This window comes from Trachurus japonicus, chromosome 19 (assembly GCF_045865225.1).
Source record: "Trachurus japonicus isolate A0001 chromosome 19, Traja_1.0".
Lineage (NCBI taxonomy): Eukaryota > Metazoa > Chordata > Actinopteri > Carangiformes > Carangidae > Trachurus > Trachurus japonicus.
The window spans coordinates 23851033-23873605 of NC_140925.1; the positions used below are offsets into that span (position 1 = coordinate 23851033).

A 22573-nucleotide genomic window follows, 5' to 3' on the forward strand; every position below is an offset into this window, starting at 1 on the left:
ACAGTATCTGTAGTTACTTTGCAGATTTAGATTATTAATGCAAAACAAAATGATCTGACAAATGTGTAATGTTATGGTACCACCAGTAGTTAGAATTAACCCCTACCTTCACCAGCTGCAACAATATTTATAACCTACATTAATGCATGAATATTATGATAGTATAATAATATGTTTGCACTTAAAACTTCTGAATCTACAAGTGTATGTAGAAGATTTGCAGAAGTTGTAAGATAGCTATGCAATCATAGTTATTTAAAAAAAAATATAAAAAATACAGTAACGAAGACCTTAATTAAGTTTTAAACAGTGGTCTACTGATGTTTAGTTTCATCATTAGTTGTCAGTTAAAAGTTTTAAAACGGGGTTTCAATAATTTATTTGGTGGCTAAAAACGGTTAATACGAGATATGAATTGGGGGGTGGTGACAGCAATTTTCATTGTCCGAGGTTTGACGGATTGACGGCGGATTGTCCAATAGGATCGAAGTTAGCAACTCCAGCAGCCAATGAGAAGTGAGAGTCGGAGCTGGCACCGCCCCCTACATAATTAAATCCACACCAGCGTGGTGGTGGAAGTGTTTGGAGTTTACGCTGAAGCAGGAGCACGGAGGGCCAAAGAAAAACTGAGAGACCACCTCGCAGCCCTTTGGTAGGCCACCAAAACACGCTCCGGCCCGAAGAAGTACAATGAAATATACTTGGAGGTTTGCTCAGAAGACGTAGGAGTTGACGTCAAAGTGACTTTTTTTGGAAAGTGGAGCTGCTTCCTTGTTCGAAAACGGGGGTGAAATATCTCAACATCCTCACAAAGAAACTTTGCTTGCTAGGCTGCTAACTCGCACACAAGCCAGTTAAAAAAAAAAAAAAAAAAGTATGATCACCGGCGAAGATTTGCTCACCAGCCGTTAGTCACGTCTCATCTGTCGAGCTACGTTGTAGTTTTTTTTACTCGGAAATGAGTGTTTATATGAGTCGAGCCCGACTTTAGTAACGGTTTTGAGTAGTCATCATCATCATCATCATCAGCAGCAGCAGCCAGAGGAGGAAGAGCCGCTGCAGCTGGTAACTTGGCCAGCCATTAGCGGTGTGTGTGTGTGTCTGCTCCCCCAGGCAGGACGACCTGCTGCTTCACTTTATAGGCTCCAGTCGCTCCCACAGTTTTTTGTTTTGTTTTGTTTTTTTGTTACAACAACAACACAAACAACCATGTCTGGCCGTGGTGGAGTCGGACAGACCCGGGGAGCCGCTCCGGGTCCGGGTCCACAGCCCCTCAAGGCCACCATCCCCTATCAGCTGGCCTGCAAGCCCCGGTCCCACCGGAGAGATGGAAAGTCAGGTATGAACACAACACCTGCAACACTGATGGATCATCACACTGTTATTTGACCTGGATGAATGTGCATAGGCCCAGGTGTGAAAAATAAAACCTGAAAATGTACAATGGACTACCTCAAATACACTCCTGTATTGTTTTACACCAGCTTTATAAACTTCAGTGTTGTGTAATGTAGTTGAATCAAGTTGATCTACTTAACAACATATCAATTCGATTTGTTTGTCTTCCATACTGTCATTTAAATACATTTAATTAAAAAAATAATAAGGACAAGGATATTAAAACAGTAGATGGAGGTTTAGTAATACTGGTGATACAACTGAGCAGATGTACAAAAAAACATTTCCATTATGAATAAATCTGGCAAATACCATGCCAGTTAATCTGTGAATCATTTAGGATGTGAAATTTGAGGAAATGATGAAAAATGCTTGTTAGAAGAAGCCACAGAGGCCACGGTGATAGCTTCAGGTTTCTGGCTCTGAACCCAGAGTTATTCACTTTAACAACCATACTTAGGGCAAATAGAGCAGGAAATCCCCGTAAGTAAGAGTCTGGTACCAGCAAATGTTTTTGTAGTGTTTCTTATAAATAAAAAATAACTAAAACCAAACAACCTATTAACCTATTACCAGAATAGTTCCTGGTGTAATTCCTACAAATTTATCTCAGAATGAATCATCAAATCATTTTAAGCAATAAAATGGCTTATAACTTGCTCTATAAAGTTTACATGAGTCCTTCTACTAACTAATGAAAACCAGAAGGAGAAAAAAAATTACAAATAAATTAAAGTTGTTACTGCATGTAAAAAAAAATCCAACAGCTGGAAGGACCAAATCGCAGCAGCTGAGCTCGGGCATGAGGCGGACGATGTCTCTGGACGCCATCATCGGGCCGTACCTGCAGGGACACTGGCCCAAAGAACCCGAGGCCCAGAGCAGTCTGTCTCGCAAGGACAAATCCACTCAGGTCAGCAGCAGATGAAAAGTGTACCTGGGTGAACATAATGATGCTGGCAAGTTTGATCAAACCTGTTTTTGTTTTAAATTTACTATTGTTTTTTTTTTTTGTTTTTTTCATATAAACACAAGTTATTTTCAGTAGGTAATACAGTATGTCTGCTGGGTGATTAGTTTGCAAATTTCTGCACAGAAGGAAGTTGCTAGTCGATGGTGGGAGGGAGGTGTCCGGCACTTGCACAGCTATTACAGAGTTGAGAACCACAGCCATGAGAACGGTCCCTGCAGTCAGCTGACGAGGTCGTTTTGGCTGCACCCATCCTCTCTCTGCTCTGTGTGCAGGCCCTCGCCACTGATCTTTGGTTGCCCACATCCTCCCCCCCCTTTTTTTGTTTTTCAGTTTCTCCTGCTGTTTCGCTCTTCTACAAGTGTGAAGAGAGCGTCTGTCTGTGGGTGTGGATGATGTGATGATGTGATGTGGCTGCAGATCAGCCTTTGAGCACGAAAAGCTGATGCGTTCTTAGTGTGAAACTGTTGTTTAAAAAAAAAAAAGAAAATGTTTGAAGGCTTGTCACAATATGCGACTTCAATGCAACGGTCTCCATGCTCAGATTTCAATATGGTTGCAATGCAGATTTTGAAAAAAAAAAAAATATATATGCAGTTATTTTTAGTCACCTGAACTGTTATTTAGAGGGGAATTGGCTCATGTGGCAGCTGACCATACTGCGGTTTCTTCACTCCCAGACCCCAGACTCGTGGTCGGAGAACTCCCAGAGCAGGAGAGGAAGCAGCAGCCACAAACGTTCAGCTTCATGGGGCAGCGCCGAGCATCTGCGAGAGGTCAGTATCTGCCTTTATTGCTCAACACGTGTGTTTGTTAACACTCAGGTTTGCTACACTTGGCATTTTTGTATCAAAGACGGCAAGCTGTTGGAGGAAAAAAAAGGCCTTACTCAATTATTTTTGATAGCATTGAGAAACAGGAGATGAGATCTAATGACCTCATCTCTGTAAAGAAACTTCCCCTTTTTTAGTTTTCACTTGAGCTGAACTCCTCATCGCGTCTTATATTAACATCACAAAATCATCTCGCCACGATCAGCCTCTGAAGCAGCAAATTGTGTGTGACATGTTAAAATGACGTTGTGCATTTGTGTTTGCGTGTACAATCTAATTGACTGATAATAACCCTCCGTTTATTGCAGATTGCCAAACTAAAACAACAGCTGCAGCAGCGCAACAAACCTTTAGCCTCAGGGGGACATGACAAGGAGCGGCAGCGAGGCTATCCTCAGAGGAGCTGTAACCTAGGAACCACACAGGTACCGTGCCATCGCCAGCACACGCAAACAAACAAAACCACACTGTGTGTATACATCTCCAGACACGTTCTCACTGATTTACAGTCATCAGCGTGTACATAGGTAAACAGTGCAGCTCGTTGCAGGAAGTGAACAAAGTAAAAACAGTGAAGCAACAGGAAGACCACTACATCACACTGCTTCTGCTTTTCACGGCGAAATACGCACTTCTTCTTTCTAGCACAGCTGGCCTGCACTGTCTTGTGTGTTTCTCCACTGTGACTGGGCCGATGAGGCTTCAGACCAAAGTGTAGTGACATGTCAAACCACGAAAATTGGTTATAATGGTTATAAGACCCGATTTGCACCTGGAAATGTTTATATTAGTTTAATAAGGACATGCATGAGTTGCCCGTTTTGATTATCATTGTGGAATTTGGTGAATTTCAGTGATATCCAGCACATGTTGCTTTCATTATTTTTATTCACCGCATGGAAAGTCTTCAGGATTAGATTTAGTACTAACAATAATAACCAGTTTTTTTTTATTTAAACAGCACTCCTCAAACAAATAATGTCTCACAGTGCTTCACAATGAGAGGGAGCAAGAAAAACTGAAGGAGAGCTGTGTGAAAACAGCGAGTGTTGGATCTGCTGCTCCTCAGGACTAATGCAGCCTAAATTCCATTTCACTTGTTTGTGTGTCCTCAGACTCAGCCAATTCCCATCCCCCTCGCTCCCCTGTCTACTCTGGTCCCTCGGCTGCGCTGCAGCGTGGAGGGCCTCAACCAGGAGCTGGAAGGCATGTTCATCTGCCAGGCACCACATCCTCAGCACAGGGTAACTGCCACTCGCTCACCCACTGCTGGACAAACCCCCAGAGCTTGTTTTTACTGACAAACAAAGAAGGATTCTCTCTCATAAAAAGTTTCATGTTGATAATAAATAACACGGTTGTTTCCTGCATCGTCAGCTGCTGGAGGTTCCAGACGGCCACCGGGCCCCGATCCCTCCGCTGAGCTGCAGCAGCAGTTCTCAGAGCGACGCCGCCACCACACCCTTGTCCTCATCCTCCACCTCCCCGTCGCCCTGCTCCTCCCCCAGCCTCATCGCAACTTCCCCACAAGACGCTCCTCTGGACACGCACCAAGGTCAGTTTGTCAGCGGAGTGTCAGTCGGCCTCGTCACTAAGAGGACGCTGCATAAAATCAGTTAGGGTAAATGAGTTGAAAGTTTGGTAAGGTGCTCAAACACAAGAAGGACCAAAACAGTTTATCTTGCTTTACTTGTGTGAATTAGGTAGAAATGTTTGTTTATTTATTTATTTATTTATTTATTTATTTATTTATTTAAAGGTTTAAGGATCAGGGACATTAATAAAACCATTTAAACAAATGTAAACATGCCAGAATTAGCCGAAAGGCTATTTTACATCTGTTGTCCCTGGACTGATTTTAAAATCACCCTAAAAAGTACACAAGACACAATAACATTATACACATTGAACACATTAGAAGCCATGCACAGAAAGCAACAATACTAGACAATTAATACACTGACAGACAACATGACGGGAAATTGAATGCTTGCTTTTTTCCCTTTTTTTTTAACTAGTGGATTAATTAGTGTTTGGCTTGACCCCATTAATAGTTTAATCAATAGATGACGTTTCCATCCTGTACCTTCTTAATATACTATGTTGCCTTTTTACACACATCAGATCAGAAACTGTATGGAGTTTGTTATCCACTCACCTAAAAAAAAAAAAGAGGGAATCTGTACAACAAAGGAAATCACTTGCCCGGAAATTCCTAATTGAAGCAGCCAAGATGTCGGTATGCAACTTTGAGAGGTCGTCTGTATTAAGATGCAGAGAAGTTGTATAACAAAAAGGAAAGTCGACTGCTGTGTGTTCACACCTGCTGCAGCCACTCAAGATGTAGCCTAAAATCAGAAAACCACTCAGACACAACCTAAAATCAGAAAACCACTCTCTGCACATACGCTATGCACATATGCACATTATGCACAATCACCAAGTCTGTTAGCATGTTAGATCGACAGGGGATGATCATCAAAGGTTATTTATAACAGATGGCAGTCGTTCCAGAAAGACATTTAAAAGGCCACGGCCACATATTTACTGTTTGTAAATATTTATTATTAAAACCTTTTATATCGTTGTCATCCGTTGTATACTTCAGAGTAATAAAACACTTGACTAGGAAGAATGAGCCACATTTTCTGATCATATATTTTCTTCAGGTGCAAATGACAGTTATATTCTCCACGTTTATGTTGCCTTCATCTATTTGGTTCACTTGCACAGTTCAGTCTCGTCCAGGCACGCTACGTTTTCCACATACAAAAAAAAAAGCAGCAACTCTATCGAATTTGCAATTTGTGCGTATGTGTTGTGAAACTCAACATTTAACCACAGTCAACATGTGACTTGTGTTGTTTGGTAGTTTAACTAGAAATATTGTTAAACTAGTAGGATTACATGTTATTTTTCTTATTTAAAATCTTTTAAATGACCTTTTTTAACCTTAAATTTAAATTGTCAGTTTAATTCTGGTGCCAGATTTGAGTTTCCACACATACAGAGACAACACAATTAATTTAGTTAATATTTTGAGAGCAGGTATTGCCTCAGGTCTTGTGAACTTTGTTCTGACTTGTTCCCCTTCCTTGTTTTCAGGTGTAACAGACGGTGCAGACGTGTGCGTCCTCTCTCCCTTACCCTCCCAGAGCGAGGCCGACCTCTCCCTGCCTCTGCTCATCTCGTCTTCTCCGGGTCCCAACAAAAGCTGCTGCTTCCAGAGGGAGCCTCCCGAGGGCTGCGAAAAGGTCCGAGTCTGGGACGAGACCAGGTACCAGCTCAGGTTTTTATTGTTTATCCGTATTAACGTAGTCAACAGACAGAGTGGATGTCAGTAGGTGTGTGGACGCCCTCTGGTGGTGACAGCCTCAAAGTCTTTTTACCTCTGATTTATGCAAAATATGGAGCAGTCCGTTGAAGCGAGTTCGGTTGAGGTAATTTGATTTAAAGAGTTTTGCAGGAGTTTAGCTGAACCTCGTACGTGGCTATGAACACAATTAGAAACATTTATCAGAGTGATCGGTACGTTTCCAGTAATCCTGCCTCCACCCTCACGGTCATGTCGTCACTACTTCTCCCTTTATAGTCCTTCTCCTTTTTTTATTCTAACACATCTTGTATATAGTTGTGTGAAATTTAGTTGCGAGTCTGTTTGCTATAGTTGCAGTATAATACTGCTCTTGATTCCAGTTGCGTGTTTGTAGCATATAGTGTGTCCTGAGTGGATTTCAGGGCAGGAATAACTGTTGGTTGTAGGTTTGTAAGTATGATGACCTATCAGTGTATATGAGGAACAGGTATAGCTGCTGTGATGTTGAACTTGTTTTGATGGGTATTAGTTTGACCTTACGTTGCTGCCCCTCTCGTTCTGCAGCACTCCTCGCCAGTCGAAGCCGGCCCTCATCTCCTCCTGCCCGGACCCCAACAAGGTAAACTTTACCCCCCATGGGGGCTCAGCCTTCTGCCCCGTCAGCCTCCTGAAGCCCCTGCTGCCCTCCATGGACCTGTTGTTCCGCAGCCTGGCCGTCTCTCCAGGAGGCAGCTGCTTGAGCCAGGGATCCAGCTCCTGCCAGGCGGTTGCCTCTGGCAACCGGGCCGCCGCCGCCGCTGCTGCTGCGGAGCCTCCTGCCAGCGCCGCCGCAGCCCTGGGAGAAAACTCTGGGGAGGGTCTGGCTTTCTGATCACAGCTCCAGCTCTCTGCTGTGGGGATGAATGTGCATAATGCAAATCTTACAGTGTTCTGGGGTGGATTTGCTTTGTTGCTTTATTTTTTTAGGAAAGCCCCCATCCTTTTCTACAGAGGTATAAATCAACCTTATTTTAAAGAAAAACAAAAACATGAAAAGAAAGTAACTCACGTGTGATCCAAAGGATGTACTTTATACGTTTTGGTTGTTTTTGGGTTTTCAGGCATTGTGATGTCTCTAAATTAAGACCTTTACATTGAATCATCCAAAGATTTATTTCTGGCCAAACCTGAGTGAGACACAGCAGTCTGCTGACACGACTGCTCACTTTACTCTTAGCTCAGTCTGAGATGTGATTTGTTGGATGACTTGACCCGCCACTGCTGCACAGATCGTTCTGTTTTCCCCAAAGAAGCCGCGTCACAGACTTTATTATTTGATGCTGGTTTTTTAAACTGCGGCATGTCATGTCCGTCTAAAACATTAGGAGGAAAAAACCCTTCCCCGGATCAGTTTTTTTTTTTTTTTTTTAAGTATTCAAAGATATTTATCTAGTAATTCTCAACTGGACCCTGCAGCTGCAGCTGGTGTACAAAGCATGACAAATCAGTGGGGTACTCTTTTTTTATTTTTTACCTGACTTAGAAAATGAATAAGTACAATGAAATTGCATTTTGATTAATGTAGACTGAAGGGAATATTCTAGTTGTTGGACTTGGGTAGCATCAATACCTAAAAGGCTTCAGCTCACGCATTCCTGCTTTAAAAGTTGTACAGATATAATTTTTGTCGTCCTCTTGTTTACTTGCAACTAAAGTAAGTTGCGTACGACGTGTTGATGGATAAAAACCTGTTCCTTGATGTTATAACCGTGTGCTTGATGGTTTTGTTTATAGTTTTAAGGTTTCGCAGCCTAGTTGACTACCTAACCAGTTTTAGTGGTGTAGATTTGTCATCCTAAATGTTTCTCTGAAGATGTTCTCCCTCTTCTGCCAAGCTGACAAGTTGATGTTCAAATAGTTTTTATTTCTGGTAGACATGTTTGCACAAATTGAACTGCTACTTTCAAGTCGCAATTCTTATTTTTATATTCACTTTTTGTACTTCATTGTAAATTTAAGAGTAGTAATGTGTATTTTCTACGTCTTTTTTTTTCAATTACCTGCAACATAAGCTAAAAAAAACAGTTACTTTTAGTTTTGTTTCTTCTGTCGGTATAATTGAGGCAGGTGTTACATGAGATATTGTATCAGGTGGAATTTTTTTGTTGTTCTTGTTGTTATGCACTTCCAGGAGAGGGTGTTGCGTGGAGGAACGTACGTTAGTCCTGGGTTCAATGTTTGACAGGAGTTTGTGCGTGTGTGTGTGTGTGGATGGATGTCTGTTTGTTTGACTAACTTCTACTAGTGTTTAGTATCCTGGTGAAATACTGATGCATTTAAACAATGTCTGTTTCCAAAAAAAGCCTCAACGTCAATGTTTAATGAGTCAGTGTGGACGCCAGGGACGTGTTGTTATCTCAGGTTCTGTGTTCTGTTCACATAAACATATGATTGATAACATGCTCTCTCTGTGATTATTAAATTAGTCTCAAGTCATGACTCCTGATGCTCTTGTCTGAATATTAAAATGAGAAAAACAAAAAAAACAGCATGCACCTGATTTGTAGGGTGTGCAGTTTTTGCAGCATTGCTCCCTCACATTGTTTCATCAGAGTGGGTGTGAAAGTTTGTGTCGTTAACCCGTGACATTTAAGACTGGGTGAGGGGTTCATCTCAATAAGAACTGACTCTAATCTAACTATGTGACGGTTTGAAGCACTTTTTGACTCGTCACTTCCCCCTTGTCAAATCTATATCTTTGTCTTCTTTTAAATATTGCAATTTGGTTCAATTTATTTCTAGGAAAAAGTAGAGTAATTCAAGAAGTGAAATTAATCTATAGTAAATTGCTGCGTTGAATCTTAGGAACTGGTGCTGACACATGAGATAAAGCATGAAGAGTATATCAATGTTGATTCAGTGTCATGAGGTTTAAATACAACTAAATTGTTAATTTCATTTTTTTAGATACAGAATATTTTTAATCACTGCTCAATTCATGGTCTTTGTGATCATTAAGACCTTTTAAGTGGAGTTTTCCTCTCCAGCTGCACCTGCTGTCCCAGCACATGCTACGGGCTGCAGACCAGCAGGGGACAGATGTGCAGCTGTCGTTTCATTGTGGGATTGGCTGACAGCAGAGGAGGTGGTGTGTGTGTGTGCACTTCAGTGTACAGTAGGGAGGGCCTGTAGGAAACGGTGAGATCCTCCAGAAGCACAGCAGAGTTTGACCCTCACGTTGACTATTCGCATTTTTCTCTACGGACTCGCTGCCAGCGGGAGGATTGTCCGACATCATGCCGTCTTTGTTGGGAATGGTCGGGAAGCAGCTGAAGAGCCACCCAGCTGTAAGTTGTCTTTACAATCTGTCAACGACCCGGTGACATTGAAACGTGTGAAGCGCCGGGAGGACGCGGTATAGGCGCTTCTTAATTAACCTTATGGATGTCCTATTACCTATAAACCTATTGGCATCATCTGTATTAAAAAAGAATCATGCGACATTTGGAGAGACAGAAAAACGAAAATATGCGGCAGAGCTTTTTACCTATCTGATGCCAAATTCATCGACAGCTGTATAGCCTACGCAAAGATTTCGGAATTGGATGATAAAGGACAATTTACAATACGACTAATTTAAAGCCATTAACACCTCTGAATACAGTCATCCTTTTTCCTGATCTGTATTGGCCTACTCTTATTATTCTGTCGGTATAGCCTTGAATTTCCTCTGCCGCCCTGTAAGGCTCATTGCAGCTTCATTTGGCAGCAAAATGAAACCATTTTCAGTGATGAGACAGGAAACGCTCACACACGAGACAATACTGTAAGAAAAATAAAAACGCTATTATAATACCGTAGTCTAAGGGAAATAATGTGCGGAGGAAATAGACTATGCGTGTCCCCCCTCCCTTGAATCGACTGTATGTTCACAGCCATGCATGCCGGTCGCTGCAGCACGTATACAGCACTGTATGTTCTACTGGAGCGAGTCCAAGCCAATGCATGTGGAGTCTAGTGTTGATCAGAGGGCGACTGGGTGAAACAGTTATTAATAGACCAGTGGGTAGACATGTTTTTGTCCCCTGCCACACAAGTTGGAACCTTCATATGCTATTGTGATATGAAGAAACAAAACACATAGATGTGGAAATGCTATACTAATATGGTATTACATAGCCTATAATATCCCCTATCAGCCTGTATGGCCTACAGAAAAGTCAGGGACCAGTTTCCAGTTGAAGTGAGTTGGAAAGATGTTTGGACTCTATGTAGAAATGTGAACTAATGTGAAGAGCCGGTGCATATTCTCATTTGCCCAGGTCATAGTATTTCAAAGGAGGTTAAATCGAAAGCAACTGGACTTAGTTATTTGTCTAATCATCTCTACTAATGTGAACAGCAGCAGAACAATGTTTTTATTCTTTGCCCATCAGCTGATCCCCCTCTTCATCTTCATCGGTGGCGGGGTAACCATGAGTGGTACCTACTTGGCTCGGCTGGCTCTGAGAAACCCTGATGTCTCGTGAGTACCACCAGTGACACTAGAAATAGGAAATGTGAATTTGTGCTGGAAGTGATTGTTAAACCTGAGCATATTTTGTCTTATTAAATCATTTTCTTCTCTTCTCTAAACCAGATGGGACCGCAAGAACAACCCAGAGCCCTGGAACAAGATGGAGCCCACTCAGCAGTACAAAGTAAGAGCTCTCTGAACATTATGATTAAGATTTCAAGCACAACCTTGTTGCTATAAAAGGACAACCCCATATCTTTTCTGTTATCTTGCATCAAAGTCCATATTGCCTTCCGCATACTGATTGTGTACATTTGTGTGTGTGTTTCTAGCTTTTCTCAGTTAACATGGACTACTCCAAGCTGAAGAAGGAAGGGCCTGATTTCTAAACCCTGTGTCTCTGACGCTGTGAAGAGCCTTTGCACTTTCTGCCAAATATGAAATAAATCCAAGACATTGAATGAAGGTTATACCACACTGCTTGCTACACTCATTCAGTCAGTTCATTTCCAGTGTGAAGGGCTGAAGGGATCATTCACCTTATCAATGACTGTATGAATAAAGCAGGCAACCACCTGTTTTACTAATTTATGATTTATTTTTGACTATGTTGTATCATTAAAACCATTTCAATCACACCTGTTGTATCTGTATTGTATTTTGAGACTGTTGTCATGAGATCAAGTGTCATGAAAGGTGCCACTTGATGGTCCTGTCATGAAATTCAATACTATATCTGCTTGTCCACTACTTTCAACTAGATTTGAAACAAAAGGTCACTATCTGTACCTGACTATTGGTAGTACTGTGAAATATCCACAAGGCCTGAAATTATTAAAGCTTCAGTAAGCGATCCGGTGGTTTTGGCTAACTTCCTGTCAGCTGATGGAGTTAGCAGTCCCCGCCCTCGTCCCTACGTCACCACATTCACGCGCATCCCTTGGCTGCACACACAGAGAGGACCGCCCCTTTATGTCGTTCTCTCTCCTCATTGGATAAAGGTTGTAGGATACAAGGAAAGTTTTCTCCTGGGCTTACAGCAGAGCAGAGTGACTGACAGACCCGTGTTTCAGACCAAACACTCTATAGAAGTGATTGCTGTCTGAAGATATAACTATTTAACACAAACATTCCACTTACTTCTGCTTTAATATTTTATGTTTGGTACCCTCATTGGTAACACTTTACTTGAGTAGGTATTCATAAGATTGACATAAAACTGTCATAACCATGACATAACAGATGTCATAAACATCAATGAATACTTATGACAGCTGTCGTTAAGTATCATTCAGTAAGTTATGACACTTTTAATGCAAAGTTGACATTGTTTGAGATGTTTTTGTTCTGACAACTTGACATAAAGACAATTTAAACTGTCATATCAGACCTAATTGCCAAACTTTAAAAATTATGTCAAGTTCTCATAACAAGGACATCTCAAATAATGTCAACTTTGCATTAAAAGTGATATAACTTACCGAATGACACTTAACGACAGCTGTCATAAGTATTCATTGATGTTTATGACAGCTGTTATGTCATGGTTATGACAGTTTTATGTCAATCTTATGAATACCTATTCAAGTAAAGTGTTACCAAATCATTTTTTAAAAATGCTACGGGCAGAAAACCCCACAGAAAAAGTTTCAGCATTTCAGAAAGACAGAGAAAAGAGGACCTAGCTAATAACAGACAGTGAAAGTCAGTGAATCAGTAACCTGGGATTGAGAGGGAAGAACACACTGTGTACATTTAACCAGACAATGAAGGGCAAGCACTATAGTGCAGGGGGAATTCTGTCTAGGGGAGACCAGAGGTGGTTGTAACAGCATCACTTTCACCAGTAAGGGATAACATTAGAGTTCAATATCATGTGTAGGCTACCCACTCACTCCCTGACATTGCAAGTGAATTTGCATGGCTGTGTCAATAAGTGTGTAGGTTTTACAGCAAAAAAACAAAACAACATCTTTTTTTTTAGGTCAGAAACCATTTTGGACCAAGCCTAAATTTTGACTATAGCATCAATACTACTGAATTATGTAATTTGTATAAGATGAAAGAGCAGGTTCTTAGGTAAAATATGAGTCATTTCATCAATGTTTATTTCAAACCACCATGCTAGTACAGGTAGTCAAACAATGGCTGACAGTGGTGGGGATGGTTGTAACACATTTTATCTTTGTTGTTTTATTAAGTGTCATTAAGTGTCACCATCTTTCCTGGAATTTTACTTGGACTATGAGCTGCTAATGACCTCCTACTGAAGGTTTCCATTCATACATGTGTACATGTACACAAAAAGTGTTACAACCATCCCGGTCTCCTCTATTTATAATGACTGGGATGCTTCAGTGCTTGAAATATAAATTGGTGGTGGAGAGAAGCAGCAGCACCTGAGTGAAAACTTTTCAAAAATAATATGAAATTTTCTCTTCCAAATCCGATCCAATCTTTCTTACAAACTGTAACAGATAAGACGCTAAAATCGAGTGATTAACGAGTCAACAACAAAGGTGTTGTTAGGGAAAATTTGTTTGCAATTTAACAAAAATATGGAAAAACTCAAATTGAGCTGTTATCTTGATGGAAAGATCATCATATACTTGACTTATCTCTCCCCCTAGCACACTGGCAAGTAAGAAAATACATTTTCCTGGTAATGTTTATGTTATTGAACCCTGGGCTCAGCTTTGATTTTTTTTCAGCAGCTGTTGTTCTCATTATCTCCAGCAGAGTGTACTGTTACTCTAACTTAATCTAATTTTCTTCCTGTTTAATTTTATTAATATAGCTTTACAAATATCAATAGAATAAATCTCAACCATCACTAACTCGTCAACAGCCAATTAGCCTAATACAAAACCTAATAACTGAGAACTATAGCTACTATAATTTTTGATTGACTATAAAAGTGGATGAAGATTTCTGCGTTCTTTTTTTCTTTCTTTCTTTTAATTTATTTGTATGCACTGTTAAGTATAGCCTAAATATTAAAAGTATGAATTAAAAAGAAAGAAAGGAGGAAAGAACATGAGAACTCCTTGTTATCCCTTGATTCACCAGATGGTGGCAGCAAGGAGAGGGGAGGACAAAATATCTTCTCGCGAGGTTTCACTTCAAAATGACGCGCGGGACGGCATGAAGTATGAATCCGTTGGGTTGGAAAGTTTTTGACACAAAATAGAGGCAAAAACATCGTTTAATGAGATGAAACCTATATAAACAAGACCGGCCTTGGTTCGACTTGGTTTGAGGCACTCTGTTCTATTCGGAGGAGGGAAAATCGTTTTGATTTTCCAGTATCGTCGGCAGTTGAACCCGGGTAACGCTGCTGTTTGTTTCACCGTTTGTAAACGTTTGTGTAGCTTGTGTTAGCTAACATCAGCTAACCAGCTGACAGACTCGTCTCTAAATGGATCACACGGAGAATCTGTCTGCTCGGATCCTGCTGAGACAGATCCTCAGCACCGAGGAGCCCAGAACCCCCATCACCCGCAGGTAAGTTACCACTTCTGTCCTTACTAGTGTTTCTGCTAAAGTCAAAATGATGTTGATGTTTCAAGTCTCTGCCTGCCTTAAAAACAGTGTATTGTTTGCATGTAGTGAAGTGTAAACACGAATAAAGAAGAAAAAAACTACGGGAACTATCTAAAACAGAGGTCTTCAACGTTTTTAGTTTAGTTTATTAAGACCCCTATTAGCTTTTACAAAACAGCAGCTATTCTTCCTGGGGTCTTTTCATTTTCATGAGTAACTAATATGCATGTCGAAAGACACTCAATACAACAAACTTAATGCATACAAAATGAAAGGACCCCCAAACTGATGGACAGATGGAGCAGGGACCGTGTCCCATTGTATAAAATTGTGTTGTAACATTAAACAGGGCCTAGTGCCATAAACGTACCTTGTTATTGTGCATTCATTAAGCTATTCAAATAATACACAGCATCATATTCATGTTTTTATTTTAAATATGTGCAGGTACAGTGAGTAGGGCAGCAGACCTTGTAAACTGATACAAATGCCAATCAACAATATCTGTCACTTGCATGATAATCATGAAGACAAACTCTTCAAATTGGCATTTTTATTTCAAACATAAATGTGATAATGAAAAAATATTTAAAAATCCAAATCCAAAAACCAAACATTTTGTTGAAGACCTCTGATCTAAAAATGAACATGTATAAACATGTATTGCAGAGGAGGAGACACAGGCTTAAGCTAAGTTGCCACAGAAAATTTTAAATGACTCTCTCTCGGCTACTTCATTGTTTTGTCTTCAGTGTCTCACAGGCTCAGAGCAGCAGCAGCGGCACCAGGCGCAGCAGTAGACTGAGCAAGAAAGATGCTGGAGGCCAAACCCCACAGGACATCCTGAGGCGCAGCCTGAAGCATAAAATGCGTGAGGTGAGTAGGAAGACCAGAGTATGTATGTAGGTGATAATGGACATTAAAGCCCCGTTTCCACTATGTGGTACGGTATGGGTCGGTACAGAACGGTACGCTTATTTCACTACCATGGAACCGTACTGGTCCCATGGTACCTGTTACCATTTTTGTAACCCTTCTGGTTGGGGTACCTAGCACACAGGACCGGTTCCCTTGGGGAGGAGCCGAAGCACTGCGAGCTGGTGATTGGTTGAGCATATGGCGTCATCGTGCAGCGCGACGGACATCTGAAGCACAACAGAGTCTGGTGAAGCTGATCTGTCTCCCTTTATTTTTTTTAGAGCATAACCAGGAAATCCCTGCCTGCCACTACAAGGAGAACTACATCCTCTGTGTCCAGAAAGGCCAACACTCCTGGTCCGGCCTCCATGCTGTTTGATGACGGGGACACACCGAGACACATCCTGAGGAACATCGTGAGGACGGGTATGTGCTTGACGTGCCAGACTTTTCTTCATACATCACGGTGCAGCTGTTTGTGTTGTCATTTAAGCGTGTCCTTTATTGTGTGATGCAGAACCTGTGAGGTCTCCAGTGGTTCATCAGAGAGCTGCATCAGAGGGGCCACAGCTGCTTTCAGCCAACTCCAGTATTGCCAGCAAGCATCCAAGGTCCGCTGTTTGGTATTTCATAGTTTGAATACCTGCATTAGTAGTTAGTTAGGAGGAATTTACCTTTTCTACCAATCTGTAGCTTTAACAAAATTCAAGCAAAATCGGTTTGATTGTGTGTAAATGGATAAATTATGATCAGTGTTTATATAACAAGTTTTTATTTTCTTGACTTTCAGTATTGAGATCTCAGGGCTGGATCTGCCTGATTTAACTATTGCTGCTGGACTCAGCACTGTGAAGGGATTAAGCAGGAAGAGACCCCGTCGGAGCTTTAATGTGACAGCTTTTGAAAAACGTCTTAAAGATGGGAATGGTAAGGTCAAAGCTACTGATGACGGGCTCCAACAATTGAAAAAGATCCTTTAATTGTTCCTGTAAAATTATACATTTGCTATTTGGCAACATGCACTTGTACTGCTGCTATTGCAATAATGGGAGGATTGTGTTGTAACCATACTTGCTTTACTGATTTACTAACAGAGGCCTCTGTTGTAGATGTCGAAGAGGAAAATGAGGAATCAATAAGTGACCACTCATCACTTTCTTTGTCAAGGTAAGTGGCATAAAAAACTATTTTAAACATGAAAGGTTGACTCTGATTAGGCATTGTTGATTTGACGGTGTTTTGTAAATCTATAGAGAGCCTAAGCGGAAGCAGGAAGTAACGTCTCCATGGGACCTCAACTCTGAAAAACTCGCCATTCAAATGAATGAGACTGAAAATTTTATTTCGTGATCCGATTGAATTGCGCCATGAGAAAAAAATATGTCCTCTACCTGTTTAAAACATCACGTTTCATGAAGAGAAATCAGCCGTTCATTGTAAAACGGCAACAGAAGAATGTATTTTGTGTAAAGACCGCTCCACGGACTACAGATCTGTGTCCCACAGAAAATACGTCACCAACTGACACGGGAAAGGGCGGCATTTGGTGTGTGACGTCACCTACGCGACTTGTAGTCTTTCTGCTTACAGATTCTTCTGAATTTTATTCTACAATAGCTTTACAACAAACTGCTGATTTCTCGGGATGAAACGTGATATTTTAAACAGGTAGAGGACATATTTTTTTCTCATGGCACAATTCAAACGGATCACGAAATAAAATTTTCAGTCCCGTTCATTTGAATGGCGAGTTTTTCAGAGTTGAGGTCCCATGGTGACCGTTACTTCCTGCTTCCGCTTAGGCTCTCTATATATCTACAGTATATAGGTGAAAACTACGTCAGTTAGTGAATCTCACTGTCTCATCTGTTTTGCAGCTCCACTTCTTTAAGTCTAAAAACGCCCTTTGTGGATGTGCGGACTGAGAGGAAGGGCCTCCAGAGAAAAGTTGGCAACCGTCACAAAATCACAGAGGAAGAATTTGGAGCTGCTGTAGATAGATGGCAGACTGGAAGTGATTATGGTGATTAATTATACTTTTCCTACCAAACCCTTTTTCTTTTTTTTTCTCTTTTTTACATTTGTGATTTGGGTAAACAAGAACACTGATGTGTCAAAAATGATCAAATATACCTATGTACTGAGGATAACCTGCAGTGATTCAACGGGTGTATACCGACACTCACAAAAGGAATTTATTATTATACAGATAATATATTTTACATATTGATTACTGCTGTTTTATTGGTTTATTGGTTTATTGATTAACAGTTTTCTTGTTAATACTCTTATCTCCCTTTCCATTACCTAGCATTGAGCAGCTTTGCCCCAGTGGAGAAAGGCCCCAATGAGACCAGCTGTCCTGAGGGCTTCACCCTGGGCCTGAGCGAACTCAGTGAACCAGATGTCACAGCTGACATTGTCAACTGTAACACGGCCCTCTACACCCACCCCGACGCCACGGCCAGCAGCTTTTTAAATGTTGCAACGCAGGACAAACCCACAGTGCTGGCCTCTCAGTTTCAGAGACTGTTAGAAGAGGAGCAGAGCAATCTGGGAAAAGATACCTCGGCGTATGCATTTCCAACTGAGGAGGTAGATATGGCAGAACCTCAGAGTGAAGAATGTGATCCGAAGTCGCAGTTGGAGAAAGATGAGGATGCTGCGGAATGTCAAAAAGAGGAATTGAAAAGTGCAGATGATCACATAGAGCCTCAGCCTGGTGGAAGCCATGAGACATCAAAGTCTGAGGAAGAGCAGGACAAACTGGAAGCTCAAATAGCTGAGGAAGGTCCAGCTGATCCTCCCAGCCAAGGAGATGTTACCAGCAGGTCTCAGTCTGAGGAAAGTGATGTCGTACCCGACTCCCAAACTGAGGGAAAAGAAGAAGCTGGAGATGATTCCCAGCCGGAGGAGGAAGCTGCAGCCAGGTCTCAGTCTCAGTCTGAAGAAGAGGAAGAGGAAGTTCTACCAGACTCTCAAACTGAAGGAGGAGAAGAAGAGGAGGAGGAGGAGGAAGTGGCTGCTGACTCTCAAACTGAAGAAGAAGAAGAAGTAGAAGAAAAAGAGGAGGAGGAGGAGGAGGAAGTGGCTGCTGACTCTCAAACTGAAGAAGAAGAAGAAGTAGAAGAAAAAGAGGAGGAGGAGGAGGAGGAGGAGGAGGAGGAGGAGGAGGAGGAGGAAGAAGTGGCTGCTGACTCTCAAACTGAAGAAGAAGAAGAAGAAGAAGTAGAAGAAAAAGAGGAGGAGAAGGAGGAGGAGGAGGAGGAGGAGGAGGAAGTAGCTGCTGAAACTCAAACTGAAGTAGAGGACGGTGCAGTTGACTCTCAATCTGAAGAGGGCGGTGAAGCCAAGTCTCAGTCTGAGGAAGACAGGGATTTGACTGAGTCTCGGGCTGAAGACGACCACCATGGGAACCAGGAGGAGGGAGAGATGGAGCAGACCTCAGAGCAGCTGGAACATGACGTAGAGCACATCAGTCGCAGGGCTCAACGCTCAGAGGGTCGCCTCGTTGTTCCTGCTACAGAAGCAGGTAGGGTGAATAAGCTATCTCAAGGCAATAAAGATGCAACTAACAACATCATACTTATCAATAACTGATGGAGAAGAAACAACCGTCTCTGATGCCCAGAACCCAAGATAATGTCTATATATTTGGTGTTTTGGCTCAGGAATCAACCTATAATTTATGAAAATTAGTTGATGATTAATTTGTGATTGTTATAGATAGCACTATATTTCCAAACTAAGTGATGGGTTGTTTAGAATGAAATATGCATGTCATGTAGAAACCTTTGATTTATGTTGATCTTTATAATGATTCATGATCACCACAAGTTGTGAATATAAGGTTATAGTCGTAAACAACATAAAATCCATGTTATGGTATTGTTAAAGGGATACTTCACCCAAAATTGATAATTCACCAATCATCTACTCACCGTCATGCCAAGGAAGGGTTTGGAGAACTTTCAGAGTTATCAAAACTCTTTAGGAGTTCCAGGGGGGGTCCGGCTGGCAACGGGTTTTCATATAATGGCGGCGGATAGAGTTCACTTTTGAATCATCCAAAACTCACACTATGAAACATCCAGATCCCTCCATACTGCTCGTCCGTACTGACCCAAGTGTCCTGAAGCCGCCACATGGAAAAGTTGTTAGGAAAAAGTTAATTTGATCTGTTTTTAGCCTTGTTGCAGTAGTAGCTCCCAGTGGCTCTGTTGATGTTTGTGCACATGCACGAGATTTGCTGTGAGATGGTCGTTTGTCGTTGTAAACCATTTGATGTATAATGTAAACACGGAAGAACATCTCGCAGCAAATCTCACTTGATTTAATATCCCTTAAAGTGAATTTTCTGATGAAGGTTTTGTTGTTTGTCTGTAGGATGGTCTGAAGGGCTCAGTGCTACTGATCTACACAGCAGCTTGGAAACAGGAGGCCGCAAGAGCAGCCAGACTCATGCTGGGATATCTGACCTGGCTGTGTCTTCAACCCATGGACAGGAAGATGCTTCCTGTACGGAGGAGGAGGAGGAGGAGGAGGAGGAGGAGGAGGCCCAGCCTGATGCAGAGAAGGAGAACTCGTCTCATCAGCTGCAGGCGTCGCATGATATTGAAGACGGCGACGACCTGCACAGTGCTTCAGCTGAAGAAGCCGCTGCCGAAGCCCCCGCTGAACAGGAGGAAGAGTGGGAGGATGAGGACGATGATGAAGAGAGTGAGGGTCAGTCTCTTTTCTTTTTGTGTGTGTGCAAGTATATTTGTGTGTGTGTTATTTTAAATAAACGTTTTGCTCTCTAAACTCTTCAGAGTTGCCTCTGCAGACTCCAGCTTTTGTCAGAGCGAAAAGGAACTTTTTTCAACAGGATCCTCAGGCGTCTCCTGTTCTTAAGACGATTCAAGTCAGGCAAGTTGCACTTCACGCTACAACAACTACAGCCGTTCCTTCATCAGAACAACTTGCAACATTTTATATTATAACAACACATAAATGGCTGATAAAACAATTGCGCATAAATGTCAAATGCAGTTTCAAGTTTGGAGGTGGATCTGAACTTTTATGTTTCAGTACAGTAGTTTTTTATGGCACTGACACGTTCTTCTGTCTGTTGTTCCACCAGTGGCACAAGTAAAACGTCCCCCACAGCCAAACCTAAGCAGGTGCAGAGGAAGAGACAGACGGCTAAGAGAGACGGAGGCCTTCCTAAGAACTACCTCATGGGTGTGTTCAAGCACTTTGCCAAAACAAAGGTGTCTGCGGATGTTTACCCTGTCCTTAAAGAAATGTAAGTAACTATTACTAATATATATATAATAATATAATAATAATATAGATTTAATTTAAGGGGAGTTGAGCAAATTATGCAACAAAAAGATCACAAGATTGGAGGCTGGTTGTTGTTTTTGATATTTTTTATCATTTTGTGTGGTGAGTATGTTGCCGTGGAGATAATAGATGCTTGTCATTCTTTTAACAGAATGGATAAATTCTTTGACCGGCTGGCGAATGACTTGGAAACGTATGCAGGACATGCTAAGAGAAAAACCATAGATGTTGAGGATGCTGTACTCCTGCTGAAAAGGTTGGTGTGTTGCGTACTCAACTGAGCTTGTATGTGTGTGTTTTTTTGTTTTTTTGTAAAGATTTATTCATTTTTGTGACCCGTAGAGTTGGTCCAGTTTTGATATAAAATCTTGATTAGAGCAGCAAAAATAAAATGCTTTGAGTGCAGGAGTCACTGCAGTTCAGATCATATTCATCCACAATGTTATGACATATGGTATAAAGAAATGAATGTTGCAATAGAACAGGCAAAAACCAGTGCACTAAGATGATACCAACCTCTAGATGGCAGGCTTGAGCTCCATAATCAGTCTAATAACTTAGTGGTGTGTGTTTGTGCTCTGCAGACAGGGTTATGTGAACGACAAGGTGCCTGTGGAAGTGCTTATCGAAAAATATCTTCGCATGGAGCAGCGCAAGCTCCTGATCCCCATCGCAACCAGTGGAAACGTTGTTATTCCAAAAAAGCGAAGGTGAATGTTTTAGATCCAGCAAAACTCTTTGACTGCTACTTGTTTTTTAAACACTGCATTTGATTTGTCTTCATTTGTCAGAATATTAAGATTTCTGTAAATTTGTAAATATTTGATTTGATGTCTGTCTACCTTTCTTTCTATTCTCAGTTATTTACTGTGTAACTGTGTGTCGGTTATCTGTGCAAACATCACTTGGGCTTACAGCTATGTCAACTTTCATTTATATTTTATATACTACATGTTCTGATAGTATGAAATAAACATTTGGTGCGCAGATTAGGAAAATGAATAAATGTTGAAATAAAGTCTCCTAGGTCATATTTCTGTTTTAATTTGTACCCATTCATGCTTTCCCTGTGTCCACTAGATGGAGCAAATTCATTGTAACTCACAAATGGGTTTATCACAGTTGGTACAACTGAGGCAAACAACTGTTGTGTCAGTGGGAAACCTAAACACAATGGTTGACATTTGAAGTTTGTTCTCACAGTTCATTACAATAGAAACACAGTCGCTGCAAAGACCTTGGTTCTTGAACATCAGAGGATACAGATGTGTTAAAGACACATTCAAGGTGAGCTGATGGATCCAGAGATTAATTCCACTCACATCTTAATTAAATTCAACCTTTGAGGGTCGATATCTGTTAATCTTGGCACGCTGTGTTAATAATCTTGGCATTAGGCAATAGCTCATCTACTCTGCTGATTAAATTAAGATAAATAGGTTTTCAGTGGTGGTAAAATTAAACCGAGGCAATGCATCCACGTGAATGACTTATTGACATAATGGGGCAATAACTTTTAATTTGCACCTGTTACACACAGGCAAGGTGGAGATATTTCAGTTTAGTTTGTGGTGATGTCCATACAAGATAAATTAAAGATCTATATGTATAGGTAGGTCTACAGTTTAGAGAAGTGGTTTGCAACCAACATAAATGTTTTATTCTTTTTAAGTCTGCATCAAAACTGGCAAAGAAATTATCTTCAATCCATTCATGCAACGCATTAAGTTTTCTTCATCCTACCCTTTCCATGCATGGAATGTGTGAATTAT

At 41.3% G+C, this 22573-nt stretch overlaps 3 protein-coding genes across 3 annotated transcripts; all 3 read left to right on the plus strand.

Moving 5' to 3' along the window:
- The first annotated feature begins 580 nt into the window (after positions 1 to 580).
- On the plus strand, positions 581 to 8993 carry fam117ab (family with sequence similarity 117 member Ab). The gene is made up of 8 exons (XM_085761178.1): positions 581 to 1339; positions 2166 to 2311; positions 3049 to 3144; positions 3510 to 3626; positions 4317 to 4445; positions 4579 to 4756; positions 6307 to 6478; positions 7082 to 8993. Exons 1-8 carry the CDS (start codon positions 1210 to 1212, stop codon positions 7386 to 7388), a joined length of 1275 nt encoding a protein of 424 aa, XP_085617304.1. The 5' UTR covers positions 581 to 1209; the 3' UTR covers positions 7389 to 8993.
- Positions 8994 to 9678: 685 nt separating this feature from the next.
- coxfa4b (cytochrome c oxidase associated subunit FA4 b) lies at positions 9679 to 11650 on the plus strand. Its single transcript, XM_085761601.1, has 4 exons — positions 9679 to 9843; positions 10933 to 11021; positions 11136 to 11196; positions 11345 to 11650. The coding sequence occupies exons 1-4, from the start codon at positions 9793 to 9795 to the stop codon at positions 11399 to 11401; spliced, it is 258 nt and encodes an 85-aa protein (XP_085617727.1). The 5' UTR covers positions 9679 to 9792; the 3' UTR covers positions 11402 to 11650.
- A 2499-nt stretch (positions 11651 to 14149) lies between these two features.
- cenpt (centromere protein T) lies at positions 14150 to 21834 on the plus strand. The gene is made up of 14 exons (XM_085761723.1): positions 14150 to 14516; positions 15308 to 15431; positions 15755 to 15899; positions 15991 to 16084; positions 16264 to 16400; positions 16583 to 16640; positions 17351 to 17496; positions 17785 to 18596; positions 18732 to 19005; positions 19860 to 20198; positions 20285 to 20381; positions 20596 to 20760; positions 20953 to 21057; positions 21386 to 21834. The coding sequence occupies exons 1-14, from the start codon at positions 14431 to 14433 to the stop codon at positions 21513 to 21515; spliced, it is 2712 nt and encodes a 903-aa protein (XP_085617849.1). The 5' UTR covers positions 14150 to 14430; the 3' UTR covers positions 21516 to 21834.
- The last annotated feature ends 739 nt before the right edge of the window (positions 21835 to 22573 follow it).